At 47.7% G+C, this 22,414-nt stretch overlaps 1 protein-coding gene across 1 annotated transcript in view; it reads left to right on the forward strand.

The window, feature by feature from the left end:
- The window catches only part of LOC135826769 (hemicentin-2-like), an 11,611-nt gene extending 1,390 nt beyond the window's left edge, over nucleotides 1-10,221 (forward strand). The window contains exons 2-4 of the mRNA XM_065339375.1: nucleotides 2,392-2,720; nucleotides 6,314-6,685; nucleotides 9,614-10,221. Coding sequence (XP_065195447.1) covers nucleotides 2,392-2,720; nucleotides 6,314-6,685; nucleotides 9,614-10,053 — 1,141 coding nt within the window. The 3' untranslated portion in view covers nucleotides 10,054-10,221. The remainder of the gene's footprint in view (nucleotides 1-2,391; nucleotides 2,721-6,313; nucleotides 6,686-9,613) is intronic.
- The last annotated feature ends 12,193 nt before the right edge of the window (nucleotides 10,222-22,414 follow it).

Raw genomic sequence — 22,414 nt, forward strand, 5'->3', positions numbered from 1 at the left:
AGAGAGAGAGAGAGAGAGAGAGAGAGAGAGAGAGAGAGAGAGAGAGAGAGAGAGAGAGTCATACATGTATACTTCAATCCACTTACGGAGCACCTCCATTAGTAGAGCCCTACTTACGAGCTCTACGTTGACAACTTCCGTCATGGCTGGAGTCGCGATTTCCCGGGTTTTCTTGCCCACTTTCGCGAAGCTGTCAACTTTACGTAGTGCGGAACCTTTCTATTGTCTTCCGGACTGCAGCTGGAAGTGACAAATCTCTATTGAAGCCGGTTACCGTAGTTTATGGACTAAAAGCCGCATCCCGAATATTTGTTACAAGAAACAGACATCTAGTTTGTATTGAGATTCATTTCACCTTGGTAGTGTAAGCCGCACCGATCTATTTTGGGTGTATTATGAGTGTTCGCAGTGCGACTTATGCTCCGAAAAATTCAGTACTTTTTTGCTATTGGTCAGCGAGCAATGTTTTTTCCTCCATGAGGGGTGGCAAATATGCCTCTATTGTGGGTGTGTGTGTGTGTGTGTGGGGGGGGGGGGGGGGTTGGAGGGTGGAGGGGCGGTTGGGCCCTGGAAACTCCCTTACTTATAGTTGGGCAAGGGAGTGGGAAGGGGGGGGGGGAGGGGGCTGTTTGGCCCTGGAAGCTCCCTTACTTAGAGTTGGGAAAGGGAGTGGCACTATCAACAAAGGTACCGTATTTTCCGGAGTATAAGCCATGCTTTGTAAACAGCTTATACTCCAGTGCGGCTTATACTCCAGTGCGGCATATACTCCAGTGTGGCTTATACTCCAGTGTGGCTTATACTCCAGTGTGGCTTATACTCCAGTGTGGCTTTTACTCCAGTGTGGTTTATACTCCAGTGTGGCTTATACTCCAGTGTGGCTTATACTCCAGTTCGGCTTATACTCCAGTGCGGCATATACTCCAGTGTGGCTTATACTCCAGTGTGGCTTATACTCCAGTGTGGCTTATACTCCAGTGTGGCTTTTACTCCAGTGTGGCTTATACTCCAGTGTGGCTTATACTCCAGTGTGGCTTATACTCCAGTGTGGCTTATACTCCAGTGTGGCTTATACTCCAGTGTGGCTTATACTCCAGTGTGGCTTATACTCCAGTGCGGCGTATACTCCAGTGCGGCTTATACTCCAGTGCGGCGTATACTCCAGTGTGGCTTATACTCCAGTGTGGCTTTTACTCCAGTGTGGCTTATACTCCAGTGTGGCGTATACTCCAGTGTGGCTTATACTCCAGTGTGGCCTAGGGCATGTTCGATTGGTAGGATCGGGATCCCGATCCACCGGATCCACTGGATGCGCACCCTTTCGATTGGTCGAATCCGGATCCGGATCCTTCGGATTTGGATCCAAATGTGACCTTTGTGCGTATATGGCGGGTAAAAATCATTTTTGTACACATTGTGGTATTCACACGTGGATTGAGATAGAGTTTGTTGACGTTTTGTACGATGTGTGCGATGAGTACGACTTTCACCCTTTTGGGTGACTTGTGAGCGCCATTCTATTACTTCCTCAACATGGCAACAGTCAAGGTCCAAAATAAAGTGTTCAGTTGACTCTGAAGGATCCGACGGATCTGGGATCTGGATCTCGATCCCGATCCTTACCAATCTAACATGCCCTTTTACTCCAGTGTGGCTTATACTCCAGTGCGGCGTATACTCCAGTGTGGCTTATACTCCAGTGTGGCTTATACTCCAGTGTGGCTTTTACTCCAGTGTGATGAAGGAAAGCGTGCACACAAAGTGAATATCTGAAATGATCATGCTGGGGAGTTGCTACGCGCAGTGAGTTTCTGTCAGGGAGTGCTATTTTTATTACTCAGCTGCTCGCAAAACAAAACGGGCTAAAAACGAACAGCGGGACCACTACAACATGTGATGTAAGCTTTCGCTGTCGGCGAACCCCATAGAATGGGTATCAGGAGTTGCACTATAGCACTCTTGTGAGCTTATCTACTTTTGTTTGTACTTGTTCTTGTTGTCCATCTTTTTGTTCTCCACATGTTTTCCAGTAGAGCTGTGTTAATAGTAAAATACACTGTACTCCAGAATGTACTGTACTCTAGGTTTGGGCATAGCCTGACCCATTCCAGCTGGGGGAAACCCCTCTTGAACTGACCCATTCCAGCCGGGGGAAACCCCTCTTGAACTGACCCATTCCTGCTGGGGGAAACCCCTCCTGAACTGACTCATTCCAGCTGGGGGAAACCCCTCTTGAACTGACCCATTCCAGCTGGGGGAAACCCCTCTTGAACTGACTCATTCCAGCTGGGAGCAATCCCACTTGAACTGACTCATTCCAGCTGGGAGCAACCCCTCTGGAACTAACTCATTCAAGCTGGGGACAACTCCTCTTGAACTCACCCATTCCAGCTGGGAGCAACTCCTCTTTGACTCATTCAGGCTGGGTGCGACTCCTCTTGAATTGATTATTGTTGGCCCTGCAGGCGTGTGGATTGATGAGAACTCCACCATATCGCTGACGTGCGGTGCAGGACTGCCCCCAAGCGTCGTGGCAACCTGGACGCACGACACTGTCGCCTTGGCAACCGAGAACCGAGTGCAGGTATCGCGCGATGCGTTGACGATTGAACGCGCCGCGCCGCAAGATGCCGGTGTCTATCAGTGCGTTGCCACGGAGATTGGCCCGCAGGATGGGAGGCCAGTACAAGTAGTGAAAACGCACACTGTCTTTATTTCATGTGAGTAAGGCAAGCCAAGGCCAACAAATCGAGATTCCCGGCCAGCACCCATGTGAAATTGGTGCGCGCCGTTGAATTTTGTTATTTTATTTTAGGGGAAGTTAAGCCTAAAATCAAAATTTCACCAGTTGTAGTCTTTCTGGGTGCTGAGTCGAATGGTCTTGGTCCGAGAAAGCTGAGACGCTCTGTCCTTCCTTTATTCTGAATCGAACTCGCGCACTTCCACCGAAACTGGGTGACTGCGCCCTACTAGATGGGGATTTGTATGCAAAATGTCACTAAAAGCGCCATTTCGTTCTTATAAAAGCACGGATGACCGTGATTGGCCCATATGTTGTAGTCTTTCGGATGCTGAGTCGACTGGTTTTGGTCCGAGAAGGCTGCGATGCAGCATTCGGACCGTTTTTCCAATCGAACATACATGTACTGTCAACTTTGTGTATAACGACACTCGGCGGGGCATCAGAAAAGTGTCCTTAATGGCTTATTCGCGAAGTGTCCTTATATCCGAAGTCTCGTTATTATGTATTACAGTGAGATGAGACTTTGCTCTGGGCATGGAAATTCTGTCGTTATTCGCGAATTGTTGTTATATCCGCAGTCGTTATAAGCGAAGTCGACTGTAGTTGAATATGCGGTCACATCCTCATGCGTGCACAAGTCACCTGGTCACCGTGCCTGCAGGCTATAACTTTCACACCAGGGGTCATTTCGAGTTCAGCTCGAGGGACAGGAAAACGCCCAAACAGCCTGTAAGTTGAGTGTAAGTCAGGAGTGTCTCAGCTTCCTCGGACCAAGACGATTCGACTTAGCGCCCCGAAGACTACAACTGGTGAAAAATCGATTTCGGCTTAACTTCCCCTTTAACCCTTTAAGAGCCACAGGAAAATTTGAAATTTCTGCATTTTTTCGTGTTCCTTGGATCATAGCTTCAGTTCTACTCACTCAATTCTCACAATCTAGGGCTTCCTGGAAAGGTCTCCGCGAGAGGAAGAGAATGAGGTCAATCATGATAGCCAGCACACCGTCTATCCAGCGCTAGATCGCAGCGAGAGTACGAAAAATGCCCCAAATGCGTCCAATTGCGTCCCGCTCCAGATATTTCATTTTACTCGATCGTGGAGTTCCAATTTTTTCGCTGTGTACTCTTGACAATATCAACAGTGAAACCCGTGCAAATTCGAGTAAACCAGCGTGACAAAAAGTCTCAAAATTCTCAATACTAAAGTCGCACTGCGCGCTTTTGAAATTGCCGCGATCGCGGCTCAACTTACGAGTGATTTATCTCAGGAACCGTTGCTCGCAGCGCTTCGCGGATTGTTTCTCCCGACAGGTGAGAGTTTTCTCTTCGCCCTGGATATTTCGATCACTGGATTTGAGCGAGATTGGACTGAGTTACGATCTTTTGAAGTTTCGCATTTGAATGCGTCGTTTACGACGCATTCAAGCATGGGGCGGCTCTTAAAGGGTTAACATTGGTTTTGTATGTAGAATGCACTTTTTCATTTACACGTACAGTTGTGCTTGGTGAAATCCGACCCACAGTGCATATTTGGCGCCCTCTACTTGCACGGCGCTTGACGCGGCCCTGGAAGTGGTACGAATGCTGCATTACTGTGCAGGTACAGTCAGGCGCGTCGGACATGCTAAGGTCACTACGGTTGTGACCGTACCAATCTTTGCCCCCCCCCCTCCCCCCGGATACCCTGTGAATTTTTAAAAGGCACTGATTTGTGCTCTAAATTTTGAGGAGACACCCCAACCCCACATGTAAATCGTACTTCGAGTGGCTGACCGTAGAGTAAAACCCGGTTTAAGCGACCACCCCACGGCGCAAGCAAAAGCGGTCATTTAAGCCAGGTGGTCTTTAGAACCAGGTCCCACAGTGCCTGTGTTGAACTGTCGGTGCATGGAAAAACGGTCATTATGAGCAGGTGGTCGCTAAACCCAGAGGTAGGGATCTCAGCACGTGAACTGCGCAGCCAGTTTGCGCAGGTGAGATTTCAGATCCCAAACGCGTCCAGTGCAGAAACCGTGAAAAAAATTTTTTTCGAAATAAATCAAGTTGAAGAAGACAGAAGAAATGGCTGAATGTTGCGTCCAGGAAAGCACGTTCTACGGCCATCTCCAAGCTACCTATCTCCCAGACACTCTCTCAGAGGAACTATGGAGGGTCAAAGAGCACAATAGTTCACTCTTGGACGCAGCGTGAACACCTCTTCTTCTGAGTGCGATGTCTTCTCTCTGCCAGATAATGGCGACAATGTTCACGATGGCTGATGCACTGAAAATCGAAGTTGGGACAATCTCTAACCGGAGAAACGTCTGAATTTTTCATTGAATCTTCTTTGAAGAAGGTTTTTTCTCACATGGCAAATTATAGGAAAATCGACCGGGGCGATATCGCTTTGGCCACGCTGTCCTCTGGCGGGAATCACGATTGTGTTCGAACGACGATGAAGATGACGATTCCGCTAGTGTCGACCGCTTCCGCTAGTGTCGAAAATCTACCGTCGCCATTTTGTAGCTGTGTCCGCGAGCTGCACTCAAAACTCGATGACGCAGTGTATGCGCAAACACCCTGCGCAGTGCACGCGCTGAGATCCGTACCAGAGGTCGCTAAACCCAGAGGTCGCTAAACCCAAAGGTCGCTAAACCCAAAGGTCGCTAAACCCAGAGGTTTTACTGTAACACCCTAAAATACGTTCCGACGCCTCTTGTTTGTTTGTTTGTATACTTTATTTGAATTCGCTAATCCCTGACAGTGACGTGTTCAGAACTGGTCCAGGACGTCAGTTTTGCGCTTCGGGTCGGACGTCAATGAGCGCAAACTGTATGCTACAGTGTTGTGTGCAGTGTTTATCTGTACATTTATATATTTTTCTCCCCACACTGTTTTCTGCATCGGTATTGCGTATTTGTGTTGAGTGTCTGTGTGCATATGTTCATTAGTGAGCTTCTGCTACACGGAACTACGTATCAAACTCCGTGTCAACTGCAGTGAAGTTTGACACGGATCTTCCGTGCGTTGCGCCGGTTCTGCTGTGCATAGCATGCTCAAACTATGCTCAAACTTCCCGCCACATGTACTCTGTCCGCTCAGTTTTCACACAGAGACCGGTCCGTGTGCAGCGCGCTTTGCATGGAAAACCATATGAAAATTCTGTTTGAAACTTGATCTCGAACCGCGACGAGGTTTCCATTCGTACTTTGGTACGTTTTCCCGTGTAGCAGAGACTCACAATTAGAGAGGTTAAGATGCACGTTATTTCCGACGTGACGCGCAATTTCGCGCCAAATTTGGCGTAAAACTCCAAATTTTGCCGTGAGCTGCAAGTCCTTCGCGTTGTTTTTCGACACGCGAGCCAAATAACGCGAGCTGAACTTTCTCCTCGCGTCAGAAATCACGTGCATCTTAACCTCTCTATTGTCTGTTGTGTATTGCTATCGCGGCGGCTATTGTGCATTTGTTGTTTGTCTGCTGGGTGCCTGTTGTGTCGACGGGCTGTGTGTCTGTGCTGGGTCTGTTGTGCGTGCCTGTGCTGTGTATGCCTGTGCTGTGCGCAACGCGGCTCCGTGTTGCTCACGCGCAGTTCCTCCGCGCCTGCCAGCAGCGGAAACATCATCACTCACCGCAGCAGCCGCATCAGCAGCCACAGCAGCGGGGGCGGTGATGGAGATATCCACCAAGCTGCTATCCAGTGTTGCACTGGTCACCAGCATCCAGGCGCCATCCGATGCCCTCATCACGTGGGACAAGGACGGCGTGACCGTCGCCCGCGGCAACCCTGCCACGGCGACTACATTGCCGGCGGCACCGGGCGTGTACCGGTTGTACAGGCTGTCCGTGGACGCGAGGACCCTGCGGATATGCGCAGCTCAGCGTAGCGATGCGGGTAGATTCCGCGTAACCGTGACGCATCGCCTTGGCAATGCCACGCAAGAGTTCATTCTGGAGGTTCACGGTGAGTTAGGTCCACTGAGAACCGGTACTGGTGGGAGAAGTACACGTCTTAGAACGGTCCAGTGGTCTTACACAAGAGTGAAGAGAGACGCCTGGGGGAGGGGGAGTGGGGGGGGGGGCTGTGTTGCAACCCCGGGTTTTTCTTAGTCACGGTCATCAAACGATTGTATTAGGCCGCGGTCACACCAAACAAGCCGTTTTGAGCTTGTGCTGAAAGTGGCTTGTGCTGAATGAAGCGGTTGGTCACATCGACCCGTATGGCCATATGATCCGCTGGATTTTTTGCGTGCTATTGAGTTTTTTTCTTCGAGTCCATTCTTGAATTTTTATTTTTTTGAATTGTAAATTAATTATATTATCTGTTGAACATGTCACAGTACGTGGCAATCAGCAGAGTTTTTGTACTGTACTAGGAGCTTCATTGGAATCAAGGTGCTTGTTTGAAAGATTGAGGGAGGTTTGTGCTTGTAGTGCAGCCATGTATCCTGAAACTAGACTCCTTGCCGTTGTCTGCATGCTTTTATCGCAAAATAGTCTCCCTTGTCTGACGCTACCGAACAAAATCATCATACCTTGTAGAAAGCGCACAAGGAAAGATGAGGACAATAGGCCAAGTAAAAAAAAAAGATTGTTGATCGTCTGAATTTTCCGAAAAATCTGGGCGGACGGGAGGGGTTTATTTCTATTTTATAACTTTTATGATCTGCATCGACCGGACATCTTGAAATCTTAGCATGTATTACATCTATGGGGTTATGGGTGTACTACCATTGTTGGTTGTGACTGCTACCAGTCTGCCTGGGCACACTCCAAGCACTTTGACGCGGTACGCAGTGGCTGCGCAGTTTCCATGAATGCAGGCGTAGATATCAGGTGGTACACTGTACAGCCTACAGTGCCATGTATTGTAGTTGCCAGATTTCACACAAGTACTTCACTGGAATCACACTGCACTGCGTGATGTCGCTACGGTAAAAGCACGTTGAAGCTGTACATGAGAGCTGTGTACTGCTAAAAAAGTTCGCGTTTCGCTAAACACACGAGTTTTCTACCGTTTATCACGAAAATAAAAAAATTAAAAAAATCCCGGCACGGACTGAAAAATCGGGGCGGGCGATGACGATCAACAATCAATTATTTTTACTTCGCCATAACAGACAGCAGGCAGTGAGACAAGTTGAACCAACAACGAAACAAACAACGAAAGCCGGAATATTTCAGAACACGATGCATCCATGGCAAGATGTGCTTTGGATTTGCACGAATTTGTTTTCCCGAAACTGCGTCAGAGTGGTTGAAAGTGGCTGAATCCATTCAGCGCTCCATTCAGCGTTAAAACGGCTGACTGCTGAAATGGCTGAAGCCGAAAATTCAGCCGTTTCTGTAGCAACAATAACGTCAAAAAGCGCTTTTTCCGCTGAATGGCTGAATCGCGCTTGGTGTGACTGCAGCCTTAAAAGGTCTTATCCATTACACATAAGAACTGTGGCAATGGGATTGAGTATCCCATTACTATAGTTATGTTGATGATCTAGGGAGCCAGTTCTCAAAAGCCCGGCCTACTAGTGCCTGTTCGACGGTTGATTTTCGTTATTCATGAGTTGACTGCAGAGTGTCTCGTTATTCATGAGTTGGCTGCAGAGTGTCTCGTTATTCATGAGTTGGCTGCAGAGTGTCTCGTTATTCATGAGTTGGCTGCAGACTGTCTCGTTATTCATGAATTGGCTGCAGAGTGTCTTGTTATTCATGAGTTGGCTGCAGAGTGTCTCGTTATTCATGAGTTGACTGCAGAGTGTCTCGTTATTCATGAGTTGGCTGCAGAGTGTCTCGTTATTCGTGAGTTGTTTCAATACCCAGCGAGATGGGTATTCATGAGCTTTACTGGGATGGCCTCGCTTCTGCTACTGGGTCTGGGTGCTTGCTTCTGATACTGGGTCTGGGTGCTGGGTGCTTTTTTCTTTTTTTCTTCTTTTTTTTACTAGAGCCACGTAAACCCGTCAGGTGTGAGCCATGAATAAGGGGAGTGGTGGCGTGGTCTGGGATGCTCTGCCGACCTTGGGTCTCGGCTTCATCACAACCAGGCGCGCCAATAGAAGAGAGAGAGAGGGGAGAGGAGAGAGAGAGAGAGAGAGAGAGAGAGAGAGAGAGAGAGAGAGAGAGAGAGAGAGAGAGAGAGAGAGAGAGAGAGAGAGAGAGAGAGAGAGAGAGAGAGAAGAGAGAGAGAAAGAGAGAGAGAGAGAGAGAGAAAGAGAGAGAGAGAGAGAGAGAGGAGAGAGAGAGAGACAGACAGACAGACAGACAGACAGACAGACAGACAGACAGACAGACAGACAGACAGACAGAGCAGAAGACAGAGAGACAGAACAAGAGAGAGCAAGAGAGAGTTAAGAGAGAGAAAGAGAGAGAAAGAGAGAGAGAAAGAGAGAAGAGAGATGAGAGACAGAGAGAGAGAGAGAGAGAGAGAGAGAGAGAGAGAGGAGAGAGAGAGAGAGAGAGAGAGAGAGAGAGAGAGAGAGAGAGAGAGAGAATGAGAGAGAAGAGAGAGAGAGAGAGAGAGAGAGAGAAGAGGAAGAGAGAGAGAGAGAGAAAGAGAGAGACACACAGACAGACAGACAGCTTGCTTCTGATACTGGGTGCTGTGTGCTGTGTGCTTGCTTCTGATACTGAGTGCTGGGTGCTGTGTGCTTGCTTCTGATCATGACCGGGTGTGGGTGTTGTGTGCTTGCTCAGCGGCTGATCCAGCGATCTCTACGGGGGGTTCCAGTATAGTCAAAACTGAATAGCTGATACATGTACACGCATATGGTTGCCAGTGGTACATTTATGAAATTTAGGGGGTTCCGCAGAACCCCTGGAACCCCTCCTGGATCCACCCCTGGTGCTTGTGATACTTGATGTGGGTGTTTTGTGCTTGCCTGTCCCTGTACAGGTCTGGACGGTGCGCAATCCTCCAGCGCCGAGTCACGCCCGTACCTCGTCGGAGTGATCATCGCGGCCGTGGTCGTCGGCATCATGCTCATTGTGCTCGTCCTCGTCGTTGCACTGCTCAACCAACGACGCAGCAGTAGCAAGGGACACAATCTTGATCGCGTTCGTAACGGCGGCCGATGCGGTGGCGGCAGCAATGGTTACTACGGAAACGCGTTGGTGCCGACGGACGGTCATGCCGAGAACGGTGGTGTAATAACTGACCTGGACTCGCAGCAGAGCATGCACAGCGGCGCTGGCGGCGGCGGAGACTGTGCTAACGTATTCCGCAGCACATTGTCATCTTCGTCGTCGTCGGAGTGCAGGCCAAGTGCGCCGCGGCGCATGGAGTCGCTACAGTACCTTGTCGCCGACCCGCACGTGGCCGAGCACAACGTATAGCGCAGACCAGGTGTGCAGTGCAGTGTGCTAGCTGGTATTGTCACTGTTTAGTGTTTACTCCACAATTCTTTGTGGACTGTGGTCAGAGTTCTTTAAATTGTTTTTAAGTCGCACCGCCATTTCTATGATGGCGGTGATGGTTAACATGGGGGTTAACGAGGGGGGGGGGGGGGGGCATAGTGCAAGAGTGCACGATCAACATGCTTGAGCTGTGTGCACGCGACCTGGCCACCAATGTGTGGTTTAGGTGATAAGGGAGCGATCGGGATTCTCCTATCCACGTCCACAGCATGTCGTACTGTTCAGTGGTGATAAGGCTCATTGATACCTATCCGAGGCTCTGCCTGGCTCATAGACCTCTCTGTCTTACTCTCTCTCTCTCTCTCTCTCTCTCTCTCTCTCTCTCTCTCTCTCTCTCTCTCTCTCTCTCTCTCTCTCTCTCTCTCTCTCTCTCTCTCTCTCTCTCTCTCTCTCTCTCTCTCTCTCTCTCTCTCTCCCTCTCTCTCTCTCCCTCCCTCCCTTCAGCACTGCCGCCACTGAGGCTGTGGCCTTGGACACACTTTATAGTAGTTCGTGCTAGATTCTGTAATCAGAGCATGAACCCTGTTCACCTAATGTGCTACATTCTGCCCATGGCATACCTACCACCTCATGTGCTACATTCTACCCATGGCATTGCGTAACCGTGTACAGACTGTTGATGACTCATTGATTGTTAACACATGTGTAATGCATACTAGATCTGCCGAAGTATTTATCCCTGTATTAAATGGCCTGGCTTCTCCAGCATGGCTGGCCTTCAACAACACGTGCAACATGAACCAGTGTTTGTTTGTACAGCCTACTGCATACAGCTGTGTCATTGTGAACACTAATGACGTATTATCACTCCCTTAGTATTGACTTCCATAGATTTTTGCTATACCTAAGCAGTCAAATATTCCTGCATATTTCACTCCTTAGGGCTATATTGACCGCTTATATTTTACTCCTTTTTAGCGATTGAACACATGCTTTGGTTAGTCGTGCTAAATCTAATACCGGTATTGACTGAGTACGAGGTCAATATTGGATACAATAGTAGTAGGTAGGCGGAGCGACACTGTTTATTTTATTCTAGAAAAGTGATTTGTAATGATTCACCGGCCAGATCTTCTACGGTGACAATGGGTGGGCTCTTTGCACACACTGCTCAGTGAAGTACTCGTGTTTGCTGCTCTTTGTATTGAACACTATTCATACAAGAGAGTTATTATTATTATGCACATCCGCGTTGCTGGGGCCCCCATTGGATGGAGGTTGCCCAGGTTCGCATGTGCCAAACTGATTATGCCAACGCCTCATGACGAAAACATACAGAGAGAAACAAATCGTGGGGAAACGAAACAAGAACAGGATTCGTACAAGGAAAAAGGAAGCTGTTAACGATAACAAAAAAATAACAAAAAACAAAAAAACAAAATTCGACGAAGGAGAAATGGAACGGCGGACAGACTACATGAAAATTAATTGAAAACACAAGAGCATGGACAGAGTCAAAGAGAGGACAAGGGGAAGGGTACACTTAAGTAGAATGAGAAGCGAATGGGAGGTGAACAAAAGAGAAACTGGAAAAAGAACCAGCATTCACAGATGACAAATCACGAACGAAGAAGAAGCAGAGAAAACAAAACAGTGAGGACATGGCAAGCTGACCTGCGAGGTGATGGTGGGGGACTCAGGGGGAGAGAGAAGTACAATTTATTATTATTATTATTATTTAGACAAAAGAGAAAGACCAAGGATCTGAGTCCACTATTATGTCTCCTTTATTCACTTCTTTCGAAGGCGATAATCCAGACCCACCGGGAAATATTTTCATGGGTGGGACAGCAAAAATAAAGTGAAAAAAATAAAATAAAAAGCCAAAAACCGAAGGGACAAGAAATAGGGGAAGGAAGAGGAAGAAAGGAAAGAAACTCAATCCAAACTCCAACATCAAAACAATAATAAAGAATTTGCAACGACAGGTATTGTACAAAGACAGGTATTGTACAAATGATAAGGACGTTGATGTTGTTATGGGGATTACAAAGGAAATATCTTTATCAGTCGTTATTCAAGTCTCTTGGCTATTGAACATGAAAACGCAGCAGATGTGCATCTACATGTTAAGGACAGTTCTTAGTCCGAACCTTGGATAGCCTCCTGTTGCACAATAGCCAGGTCTCCTCCCTGCACAGTCCGGAAGCATTGAGGAGTCTCCCCCACCAAGCCTCCCAGTGCACCGACAACCACAGGGACCACGTCAACCTGGGTGAGGGACCAAATTCTGGAAATCTCCCGCTTCAAGTCATAATATTTCGAGCGCTTTTCAGCCATTTTCTTATTGTGTTGTTCTCACCAGGAACGCTGATGTCTATAATGTATGCGATGCGCTCCTTGTCATCAACAAGGAGCAGATCGGCCCTGTTTGCTGATAGTTTCAGGTCAGTTGGGACCGAATACTCCCAATATAGCCGATACCGATCACTTTTGACCAATGCCTTGAGCTGGTGGTCGAATCGTGAAGCACCAGTAGGTCGATCTCGTGCTCTACACATTTCGAAGTGCACATACTTTACTATCCGGTTATGACGTTCGATGTAACTGGTCCGAGCAAGAACTGGGCAGGCACTGACAATGTGGTCAATTGTTTCTAAGCTGCCCTTGCAAAGCCGGCAATTGGCATGAGTTCGAGCAATTGACTTCATTACGGCGCATTGGTAATTTTTCGTTTTGAGGGATTGGTCTTGTGCTGCCATAATCATGCCTTCAGTTGAAGGTTTCAGTGTTCTTGATTTCAGCCACATGAAGGTAAGCTCCTTATCGAGGCGATTTTCCTCCAAGCGGCTCCAATATCTCCCATGCAGCGGCATAGTGGAAAGTGTTTTGGATTTTCGCTCTGCGCACGCTTGTTTATTAATGGTATGCTTATTGGGTAAAGCTGGTCCAGCTGCTGGCAGATCCAAACTCGACAGGAACTTAGCGGCCTTTGCAGTTATTGAGTGGCTTTTTGTTGTAGGTTTTTGTTGATGATACTGATAAAGCAGTCTTATTCGGTCTATTGGGCTGGTACTCATGTAGCGGGCCAGGCCACACATGCTCCGGCCGTGCATATCCTCACAAGAGACCAAGCCCCGGCCTCCATCTCCCCTCTTCATGTAGAGCCTGTTGACTGAGGCTTTGGGGTGGTGAAATCCAGACGCAGTCAAGGCTGATCTTGTCGCTCGATCTGTGGTCTTTATTTCAGCCTCAGTCCAATTTACGATTCCATAACTATAATTATGTCATAACCGGCAGAGCATACGTATTGATGGCCTTGATCATGTTTCTCGCATTCTATCCACTGTTAAGAAGCAAATGTAATCTCTTTTTGGATTCTGCAGTGTGTTGCGTCTTGAGCTGCGGGTGAGGTATCATGGCTGCTTGCACTACTCCAAGGTACTTGTATGTTTCATTGAGTCGTAGTGACTCTGCAATGGTCTCATCGCCAACCTGGATAGAGCATCCTTCATCTGGTTTTCCTCTCCTGACGTGCAGCACGGCACACGAGATTCATGCCGATGTCATCACCAACGCCACACACGGTAGACACGAGGGTAGTCACATCCTTTGTAGTTTTCCCATAGAGTTTAATGTCGTCCATGTACCAAGAGTGATTGATAGTCAACTCGGCGTCTCTGCAGCTGATTCTGTATACCAAAGGCAATCGGTTGAGCTCAAAACTGATTGGGTTTAGCGCCAGGCAAAACAGTAACGGGGATAATGTGTCACCTTGAAATATGCCTCTTCTTATAGATATGTTGCCGGTAGTGACCCTGCATCTTCCCTGGTCGCATATGTGCATTGTCGTTCTCCAGTTCTGCATGCTACGAGCAATAGTTTCGACCAGAGACGGGTGGAATCGATACATCGTCAAAGCATGTAGAATCCATTCATTATTATTATTATTAAATTTTGCATGTTCGCGTTAGAGTCGATCAATGATCCACACTTTCGCTTATGCTGAAAAGAGGAAGAGACACTGCATGGTGACAAACAGAGGTGTCGAACAAAAACAAAAAAATAAAGAGAAGCGTATTTGCATGGATGGTGACGGTGTGATGTACTCTGCCTACTATGTTAGCTAAAACACATGAACAGGAATTCACATTCCGGGTGCTGAGACGTCATTGGCCATCAGCTGAATGTTTCAGTGGTTACAGATAAAAAATAATGATGATATTGCAGTGTTAAGATGATATTGGAGCGATCTGATGATAATATTATTATTAAAATTATTGACGTTGAATCTTTTCGTTGACAAATGGTATTTCTTTCCTAATGTTACTTGAAGATATTACACTTGGCAAATCCTCTTGCAGAGCTGTTGCCATTGAGGGCGATCCTTGGCGATTTCACGCAGATGATCCAAGTCTGACGCATTCGAGAGGCTACCTTGTCCATCCTGAGTGATTGGTGATGTCGGCATGAAGAACAGTTGGCAGTGTAGTGCGAGGGCGACCACGCCATCCACCATTGGCTGCGGCCGTGAAAATAGACATGCATGGCCATTGCTGCTGGAATGGTTGTCTTTCATCATCTGCGTTGCCGAAAAATAATAATAGTAAAATAAAAAATAAATAAAAAATGAACGGCATTATGCAGCTGTGTGAGCAGTAGATGCACAGTGTGACTGCCAGGCATCTCTGTCAGATGCCAACTGGCAATTCTGGTTGTCTTTACCAGTAATTTACTACTCTCTTGGCATGCACTCATACACTGTATATTAGTAATGAGTTACACGTAGTCTAAGACAATGATTTTGGAAGCAGAGGGTACCAGGTTCAAATCCGGATTGGAAGCGGAAGGGTTATTTCAAGCCGAGTTGCGACCCACAGTTGATTCACCGGGGATCTCGTGGCCTGGCACAAGGGAAGCATGGATGGAGCGAATGTTATTTCCTTGTCTTTTGACCACTTTGGTGGTATTATTTATATTATTATTATTGCCAATAACGCTGAGTAATTACACAATGTATAAAAACCAGCATTTGCCAAATGGAAGGAAGAATAAGGAACGAGCGGGAATGAGGTGCTTATACGCATGCAACTGTAGAATAGGGGAAACAGAAACAGTCCTAAAAATAAAAGAACGTTAACAATGGACCGTGTGCGTGTTAAAACAAAATGGCGTCACGATTTATTGAAAGTGGTATGGTTGGTGGTACGAGTGTTCATTATTTTGAACTTCATACGAGTACTGTTCGTCTTATTTTTGACATGCTCTCTTTCCATCGTCCTTAGCTTTTGTTTGTTGTGAGCTGTTTTGGCTTTCTCCTATACCTCTGGGGGATGCCAAGTGATGGTTTTGAGAGGCTGGTGATGGCTGTGAGCGAGAGTTTGCCGATCGGCGTCGTCCTCGCTATAGCGATGAAAATACTAGTTACTGCGCACCTGGCAGATATCACAACATGTCGGAGCGTCCAGGAGCAAAGGAATCTTGGGTTTTCACTGGAATCTAGTTCCTCCAGCATCGTGTAGCCCACCGTCTGTGAATGGCCGTCCAGAAAGGTTGAACCTGGTCTTTTGCAGCATCTCGCAGTCCTGCGAGGCACACTGAATACGCCTGTCATGTAATCTACTTCAATTTAAAAAATATATAAATCACGAAGTAGTGGACTCTACAGTGATGAGTGTATCCTGTATGCTGCAAAAGACGCAGGAAATGTGGTTGGTGCCTGTGCTAGAGCCGAGCGTCAATAAAGCTGAGAATGGTCAATGGGGCGTATCGTTTTCTACTAACGGTTCTGTAATTCAGGTTTTGTTATACATGTGCATGTTATAAGGAGGTGCTATAACTCTGAGAACGCAGCCATATTGTTGAAACTACGACTCAACTGAAGTGATTTGCGCACAGGTCATACTTGGTCAGGTTGTCACCTAACCTGATAAACCAACTTTATGGCTACCAACGCATGTTTACTGCTGAGGAGGGAATGTCCCCGTAATGTTATACACAAACTGTATGAAAGACTATGGTACTACTGGACCAATTGATAACTGCTTCCGGCGGTCCTGCCATTAAGGTGGCAGACTACCCAAAAATTCGCTGAAAAATCGAATTTGTAAATTCATATTGAGTGCTACGTCAGTTGAAAGAGCATGAATAGCTGCAAATTCTCTGAAAATTGTGTCCCTATCTGACCAGCTGTTCAAGAGTTATGGCCGAAAATGTGCCCTTGCAAGGAAAGATTTTTTTGTTGCATGCTGTCATTTGTTGGCAGCACTGTATTTGAATGTGAGCAGACCGTGCGCAACTTGTCGTATTATGGAAACACGCGAAAGTGTGCAGAATTTTGCCCCAAGTCCAAAAAAGTCCAAAAAATCTCGTTAAAAAACCACGTATTGGGCTGCCGTGCAGCAGGACTTTTGCCAGCACCCTCGTGACGTTGCAGATAATGTGGCTTGATTATTGTAGTTGACGTTGATTTAGTGACTTTGGCAAGTTTGAGTCGTGTCAAGAAGTCAGGTAGGATTCAGGGTATGCCCCCACATGAGCGCGACCCAAAACAGCGCCGTTGACTTCAGCGCCCCTCAAAAGCCCCATCCCCATAACTGGACATCCCCAAAACAGACCACCCCGTCAGCGCGCACGCTCAATACAGGTCGACTCATTTACACTCAAACCCAAACTATGGACACTCGACTTGTCAAAGACTCAAATCATGGTCAACTCGAAATGGCCAGTTCAGTATTGAAGGGCGATATTGCCTGGACTCAATTTATAATCAACTCTAGAAAGCAATGATGAACTAAAAAAAGCAATTATCGACTCAAAAACACCAGTTCAGTATTAAATGGCGATATTGCCTGATCCAGATACAAATAGGTTGTAGTCCACGAACCACGAACCTTCCAAGTAGTTGGAAGGTTGGTTTGCGCACTGGAGATGTGTTAGAGCTAGGTCTCGGGCCGCTGAATGTCTCAGTGGCCTGTCAGTTTCGTGCCCTATTATCGCACAGTCACTTTCTGACTGTTTATCATCTTGTTACAGTCGTGGATAGTTGCTGCACAACTCGTTCTCATGTGTTTCTTCTCTTTTTTGCATATCTTTTTTAGGAACGGGTTTGCTCCTGATATCCACCATGGTAATACTAACATCAAGAGTACATAAAACTGGTTATGCTCTCTTGCTAACATGAGCCTGCACATTATGGGTCACGTGTGTAATGAGCTGGCTTATATTCGGACGTTAACGTAATTGGTCTCGCCAAAATGGGGCGTGCAAGAGATGAGACGAGCTGTAGTGACACCGTGTCACATTAGGTCGCGCTGTACTGGGGGTGCTAATATGAACACGCACCGTTTATGGTTGCGCTGTTTTGGGTGTAAATCGGATTCAGTACTAGGCAGTAGTGAAACGTGAGTGGCAGTCTTTGCCGGTTTCTGAGGGCATCCTGGATTTGGTGTGCAGCGCTTTGAAATGGCTTGCTGTGGAGGTCCCAGCACTGGATGTTGTATCAAAGGTACGACCTCGTAGCACACCCTAAACCTAAAAAAATCAAAAATTGACTTGGGTCTGTGGGAGTCCGCGAGAGAACGCCCACTCGTTCCGTTGTGACAGATTCCAGGGCCATGTTGAGGGGCCCTACCCCACCACCCATGGCTGCTTCTGGACTTGTTTTAGGTTTGGGTCCCGCGCACGGACAGAATGGGCACGAAAATGTGAAAAAATGTAAATGCATTTGTTTGGCTCCTGGGTGGCTCGCACACCGTGGCACTATGCCGGAAATTTGAGTTTTTCCGGCCTGGAAAGCCTGTCAGTGAGGCGCAAGAACTTGTAAATCATGTCCTGAGGGCCAGCATAGTGGCAGGAGTGTGTGGTCAAAATTTCACTCAAATCCACTGAGAAACACCAAAGTTACGGTCAATTGAATGCCATATGAAATTTATGGGTAGGCTGCCCCCTTAACATTCACAATGACGGTTCATTATTTCGTTCCACTCGGACCTTTGCACTTCACTGAGAATTGAAACTTACTTCAAGCTGTCCTGAGAGTACATTACAACTATTACTTTCAGTTTCGCACGAATCTTACAAGAGAAGTTCATGATGAATATAAGTGTTGTGATTTACTTGTACATGATTGCAAGCCCGTAGAACGCACCCTGGCAATGCTTCATAAACTACGTACAGGCTATTGGCTAGGCCATTTTTCAAGGGACCAAAATATGACATTGAAAATTAATTGCAGTCTGCACACCCTGGTTAGAACTTTGTCATTTGAACGAATAATGATGTGGGCTTCTATCTCAGGCCCCTGAAGAGTGAATACGGGTGCTCGTGTGTTTTTTTGCCAGGTAGATCTACAGTAATACATCTCCCACTGGTGACGACAGCCTGCGGACAATGCATTGATTTTGTTTTGTTCCAAATCGTGGAGGTCACCACGACGCCCATCAAAAACCGGACACCGATGAACGCTTCTGGAAGTGTTTCCACATCGGTGGAGAGTCAAAGGAAAGCATCGGTGTTTACATACTATTTTGCACAAAAATTTGGCGAGTTTTTCTTTGCCATATTTGACAGCTCCCACAAGAACACTCCCAGCGACGTGGGAGACAGTGAGTAACGACCCCTACAACTGACACCCATGAGGTCAAAGGCCCAATCAAGGTGTCCGGAAAGCAAAACTTCCGAAAGCAGGCACTAATGGAAAGAAAACTGCAAACGACTCGAGACATCTAAAATTTTCTTGACAATTTTTCAACGAAGATTTGAATATATTCAGCTCGGAAAAGTGTAATCTGCATAAAAAGTACAACTTTTTAATAACGACTTTTTCGGTCTTGGCGCGTGGACTGCAAGGGCCGTAGGCCCTGGGGCCCGGGCTGCAGGCAAGGGCAAGATTCAGCCATCATGACAGACAGAGCGTGCTTGATTTGATTTCTTACAGCACGAAGCAACATAATAGGGAAGCTCAAAGAGGTCGAATTATTCCCGAAATGACGGCAAACGGTCCTGATGGCCTGATTATGCCCGCAGCGTGAAGACCGCGTACACGTATTGGCCATGGCTCAGGCAACGATCACGTGTCATGTAAGAACAAGAGTAACAGTTCATAAACCCGCCAAGTGCCTGGGGTCACTGCACGTGCAGGTGACTCCCGGCACCCCGGGCGTACCGGCGATATGTGAACCAACCATAATGAATAGCACATAGCGTGTGCGAACCGTCCGCACAAATAATGAAACGGAAGAAGGAAGAGTCATGTCAGCTGACTGTCACTAGGGTTAAAGAGACGTAGACGTAGACCAGGTAAGTAAGTATCCATATAAAAACCGCTCTGTGAGCGGTTCTGAAAAACCTCTACTGGTGCAGCCCCGTCATAAAAGTAAGAAATTAGAACTGGCACATTGTCCCCCCAAATGTGAACTGATCCACCTAAATCGCGATTGACGGGACCCGAACACACCAGTAGCATGAGGTTCCTACCTAGTACCTGTGGATGCAGCTAGCTGGGGACGCTGGTCCATAGCCAAAGCCCGGGCAAAGGTGGGCTCCGGGGTACGAGTACTGTACTATGGTAACTTGATCAGCGGCCGGCGCCGGCCCATTACTGTGATCCTGTGCCCTCCCGACCTCGTGCTACTGTTGCGTTCGGGTCCCGTCAATCGCGATTTAGGTGGATCAGTTCACATTTGGGGGGACAATGTGCCAGTTCTAATTTCTTACTTTTATGTCGGGGCTGCACCAGTAGAGGTTTTTATATGGAAAATTTCAGTTTTTTCCATTCCCTCTCCCACCCCGGCCGAGGTCCGAAGATAAACATGGTGAGCACGCGCGCGATGCACTGTATGTAGCCATGCGACTGCAGTAGCACACTGATACATTCCAGCCGGCTGCCCTCCCCAGCTCACGACCCCGCACACAGACACTGTGACAAACACGCAAATGCACACGGCACACAAACATGGGCACGCACACACACACACACACACACACACACACACACACACACACACACACACACACACACACACACACACACATGCACACACACACACACACACACACACACACACACACACACACACACACACACACACACACACACACACACACATGCACACGACCCCAAAAGGAAATTCTTCATGTATATTGCCATGCAAAGCAGTGGCCACCATACTTAAGGAAGTCAGTTATGAAACAAAATAATTCAACTACAATAATTATGTAAGTAAGCTGGCGGCCAAAGCACAACATTGCAAACATGATTCAAAGCAGTGGCCACCATACTTCAGGTAAGTTACGCACATGCACAGTAGAAGCACAATAAAAGCAATGGCAGTTGCTGAAGCATCTTCACACTTCAAATTCAGACTTCAATGTGGTCGTCACAGGATGATATACCTGCAAGATACAAGTGATGCAGAAAGAAAGCATAAGGTCTTGAGGTAGGCTATGAGACACCACAAATGGGTCACCTACATGTATGTTCAGGGCTAGTGCACACACACACACACACACGCACGCACGCACACACACACACACACACACACACACACACACACACATACACACACACACACACAGAATTATCATAATCGAGAATTTCCCAAACTGAAAAGAGCAATGAAATCCACTTGCATGTGTCGTAGTCCGGCGGCCCGGAGTTAGGCCCCGGAGCCGCGGCACCAACATGACTAATCTACAACTATCCCATTACAGGCCGTGCAGTGGTGGCCGTAACTACAATTACATTATTAAACATACCGACACCACATACACTCGCACATCAGACATATTTAGACATGTTCGGGTCACACCACACCTAGACACACTCACTCGCCGCGCCATGCCCTCACATGTACAGCACCCGCATTCACATACTTACACACATATACACACACACACACACACACACACACACACGCCTATACTTTCACATCGAGACTCACATCTTACGGTCAGACATAATATCAAACGATACTTATCAAAACGAGAGGGGAGAAAGTCGTGACTTGCCGTAAAGACGAAGTTGCGAGAGAGAGAGAGAGAGAGAGAGAGAGAGAGAGAGAGAGAGAGAGAGAGAGAGAGAGAGAGAAGGAAAGTCAACGCAATAGTATCTAGTTGCGGCCATGGAAGTCCATGGCCACGAGATTGCTGGTCCCGCATGCAATAGCGTATCACCGTAATAAATATGCGTACGAACTGTTGCATAAAGAGCGGGAGCCATGTGGGGAAATGTAAAATAAAGACGATTATGAACCCGTTTACGGGAGATAGATAAATAATAAAACAACTAAATAAGGCATACTTGTCCCGTAGAGGCCTAAAAGGCACGTGCCAATCGTATGGATACGACATATCCCCCCGCTTACACGGAAAAGAACACGTCCTCGTGTTATAAGTAACGTAATAAATTAAACTAAGATTATGGCTAACAATTTAACTAAACGAGTGCAGGTCACAATTTGAGTTCCGATCAAAAACTGTTCAAAGACTAGCTGTAATATTGGCCACAACCAATCCAGTCAATACCACTGAAATCCTTACTCGTGCCAGACGGGACTCCCAAACAGCTGAGGTGGATGGCGGGAACGCGGGGTTCGCCTTTCCATCACGCCAACTGGCGGAGCACTGTCGAATACCCGAGCGGTGTCCTCCTCGTCTCGGGCGGCGGCATCAGTGGCATCAGGCTGGTAGGACGGAGTCAGGGTGGATGCCATGGGCTGCGGTGGGTCCGACTCATCTTGTTCGTGAACCTCCTGCAGCCGACTCGGTCGATGATGACAACTTTTCAGCCGGTTGACGTGCACTATCAGCCGACGTGCCGTGGGCTCAGACAGCTTGATGCGGTAGGTGACGGCGGAGAGCTTCTCCTCGACTAGGTACGGTCCGTGCCACAGTCTAGAAAACTTGGCGGTTGTACCCGTCGGAATGGCCGGCACCAGAAGCCACACTGCATCACCAGCTGCAAACGTCACGGCCTTAGCGTTACGATCACGGATATGCGCTTGATAGCGGTGCACGTTGCCCAAGTGCTCCCGAACCTGCGCATGAGCGTCCTCCAGGCGTCGGCGGAGAGCACTCACGAATTCCGGCTGGGACGCTACTGCGGATGCTGCTCCTGGCGGTAATCCAAATGCCAAGTCTTGAGGTAGGCATAGCTCCCGACCAAAGAGCAGATAGCTTGGACTGTAGCCGGTACTAGTCTGCGGCGTCGAGCGGTATCCCATCAAGAAGGCTGGCAACTTGATGTCCCAATCTCGATGATTCCGGCAGACATAGTGCGCCAGGCCACGCTCAAGCGTCTGGTTGAATCTCTCAACCAGACCGTCACTCTGTGGATGGT

The sequence above is a fragment of the Sycon ciliatum genome, chromosome 10 (assembly GCF_964019385.1).
Source record: "Sycon ciliatum chromosome 10, ocSycCili1.1, whole genome shotgun sequence".
In the NCBI taxonomy this organism is placed as follows: Eukaryota; Metazoa; Porifera; class Calcarea; order Leucosolenida; family Sycettidae; genus Sycon; species Sycon ciliatum.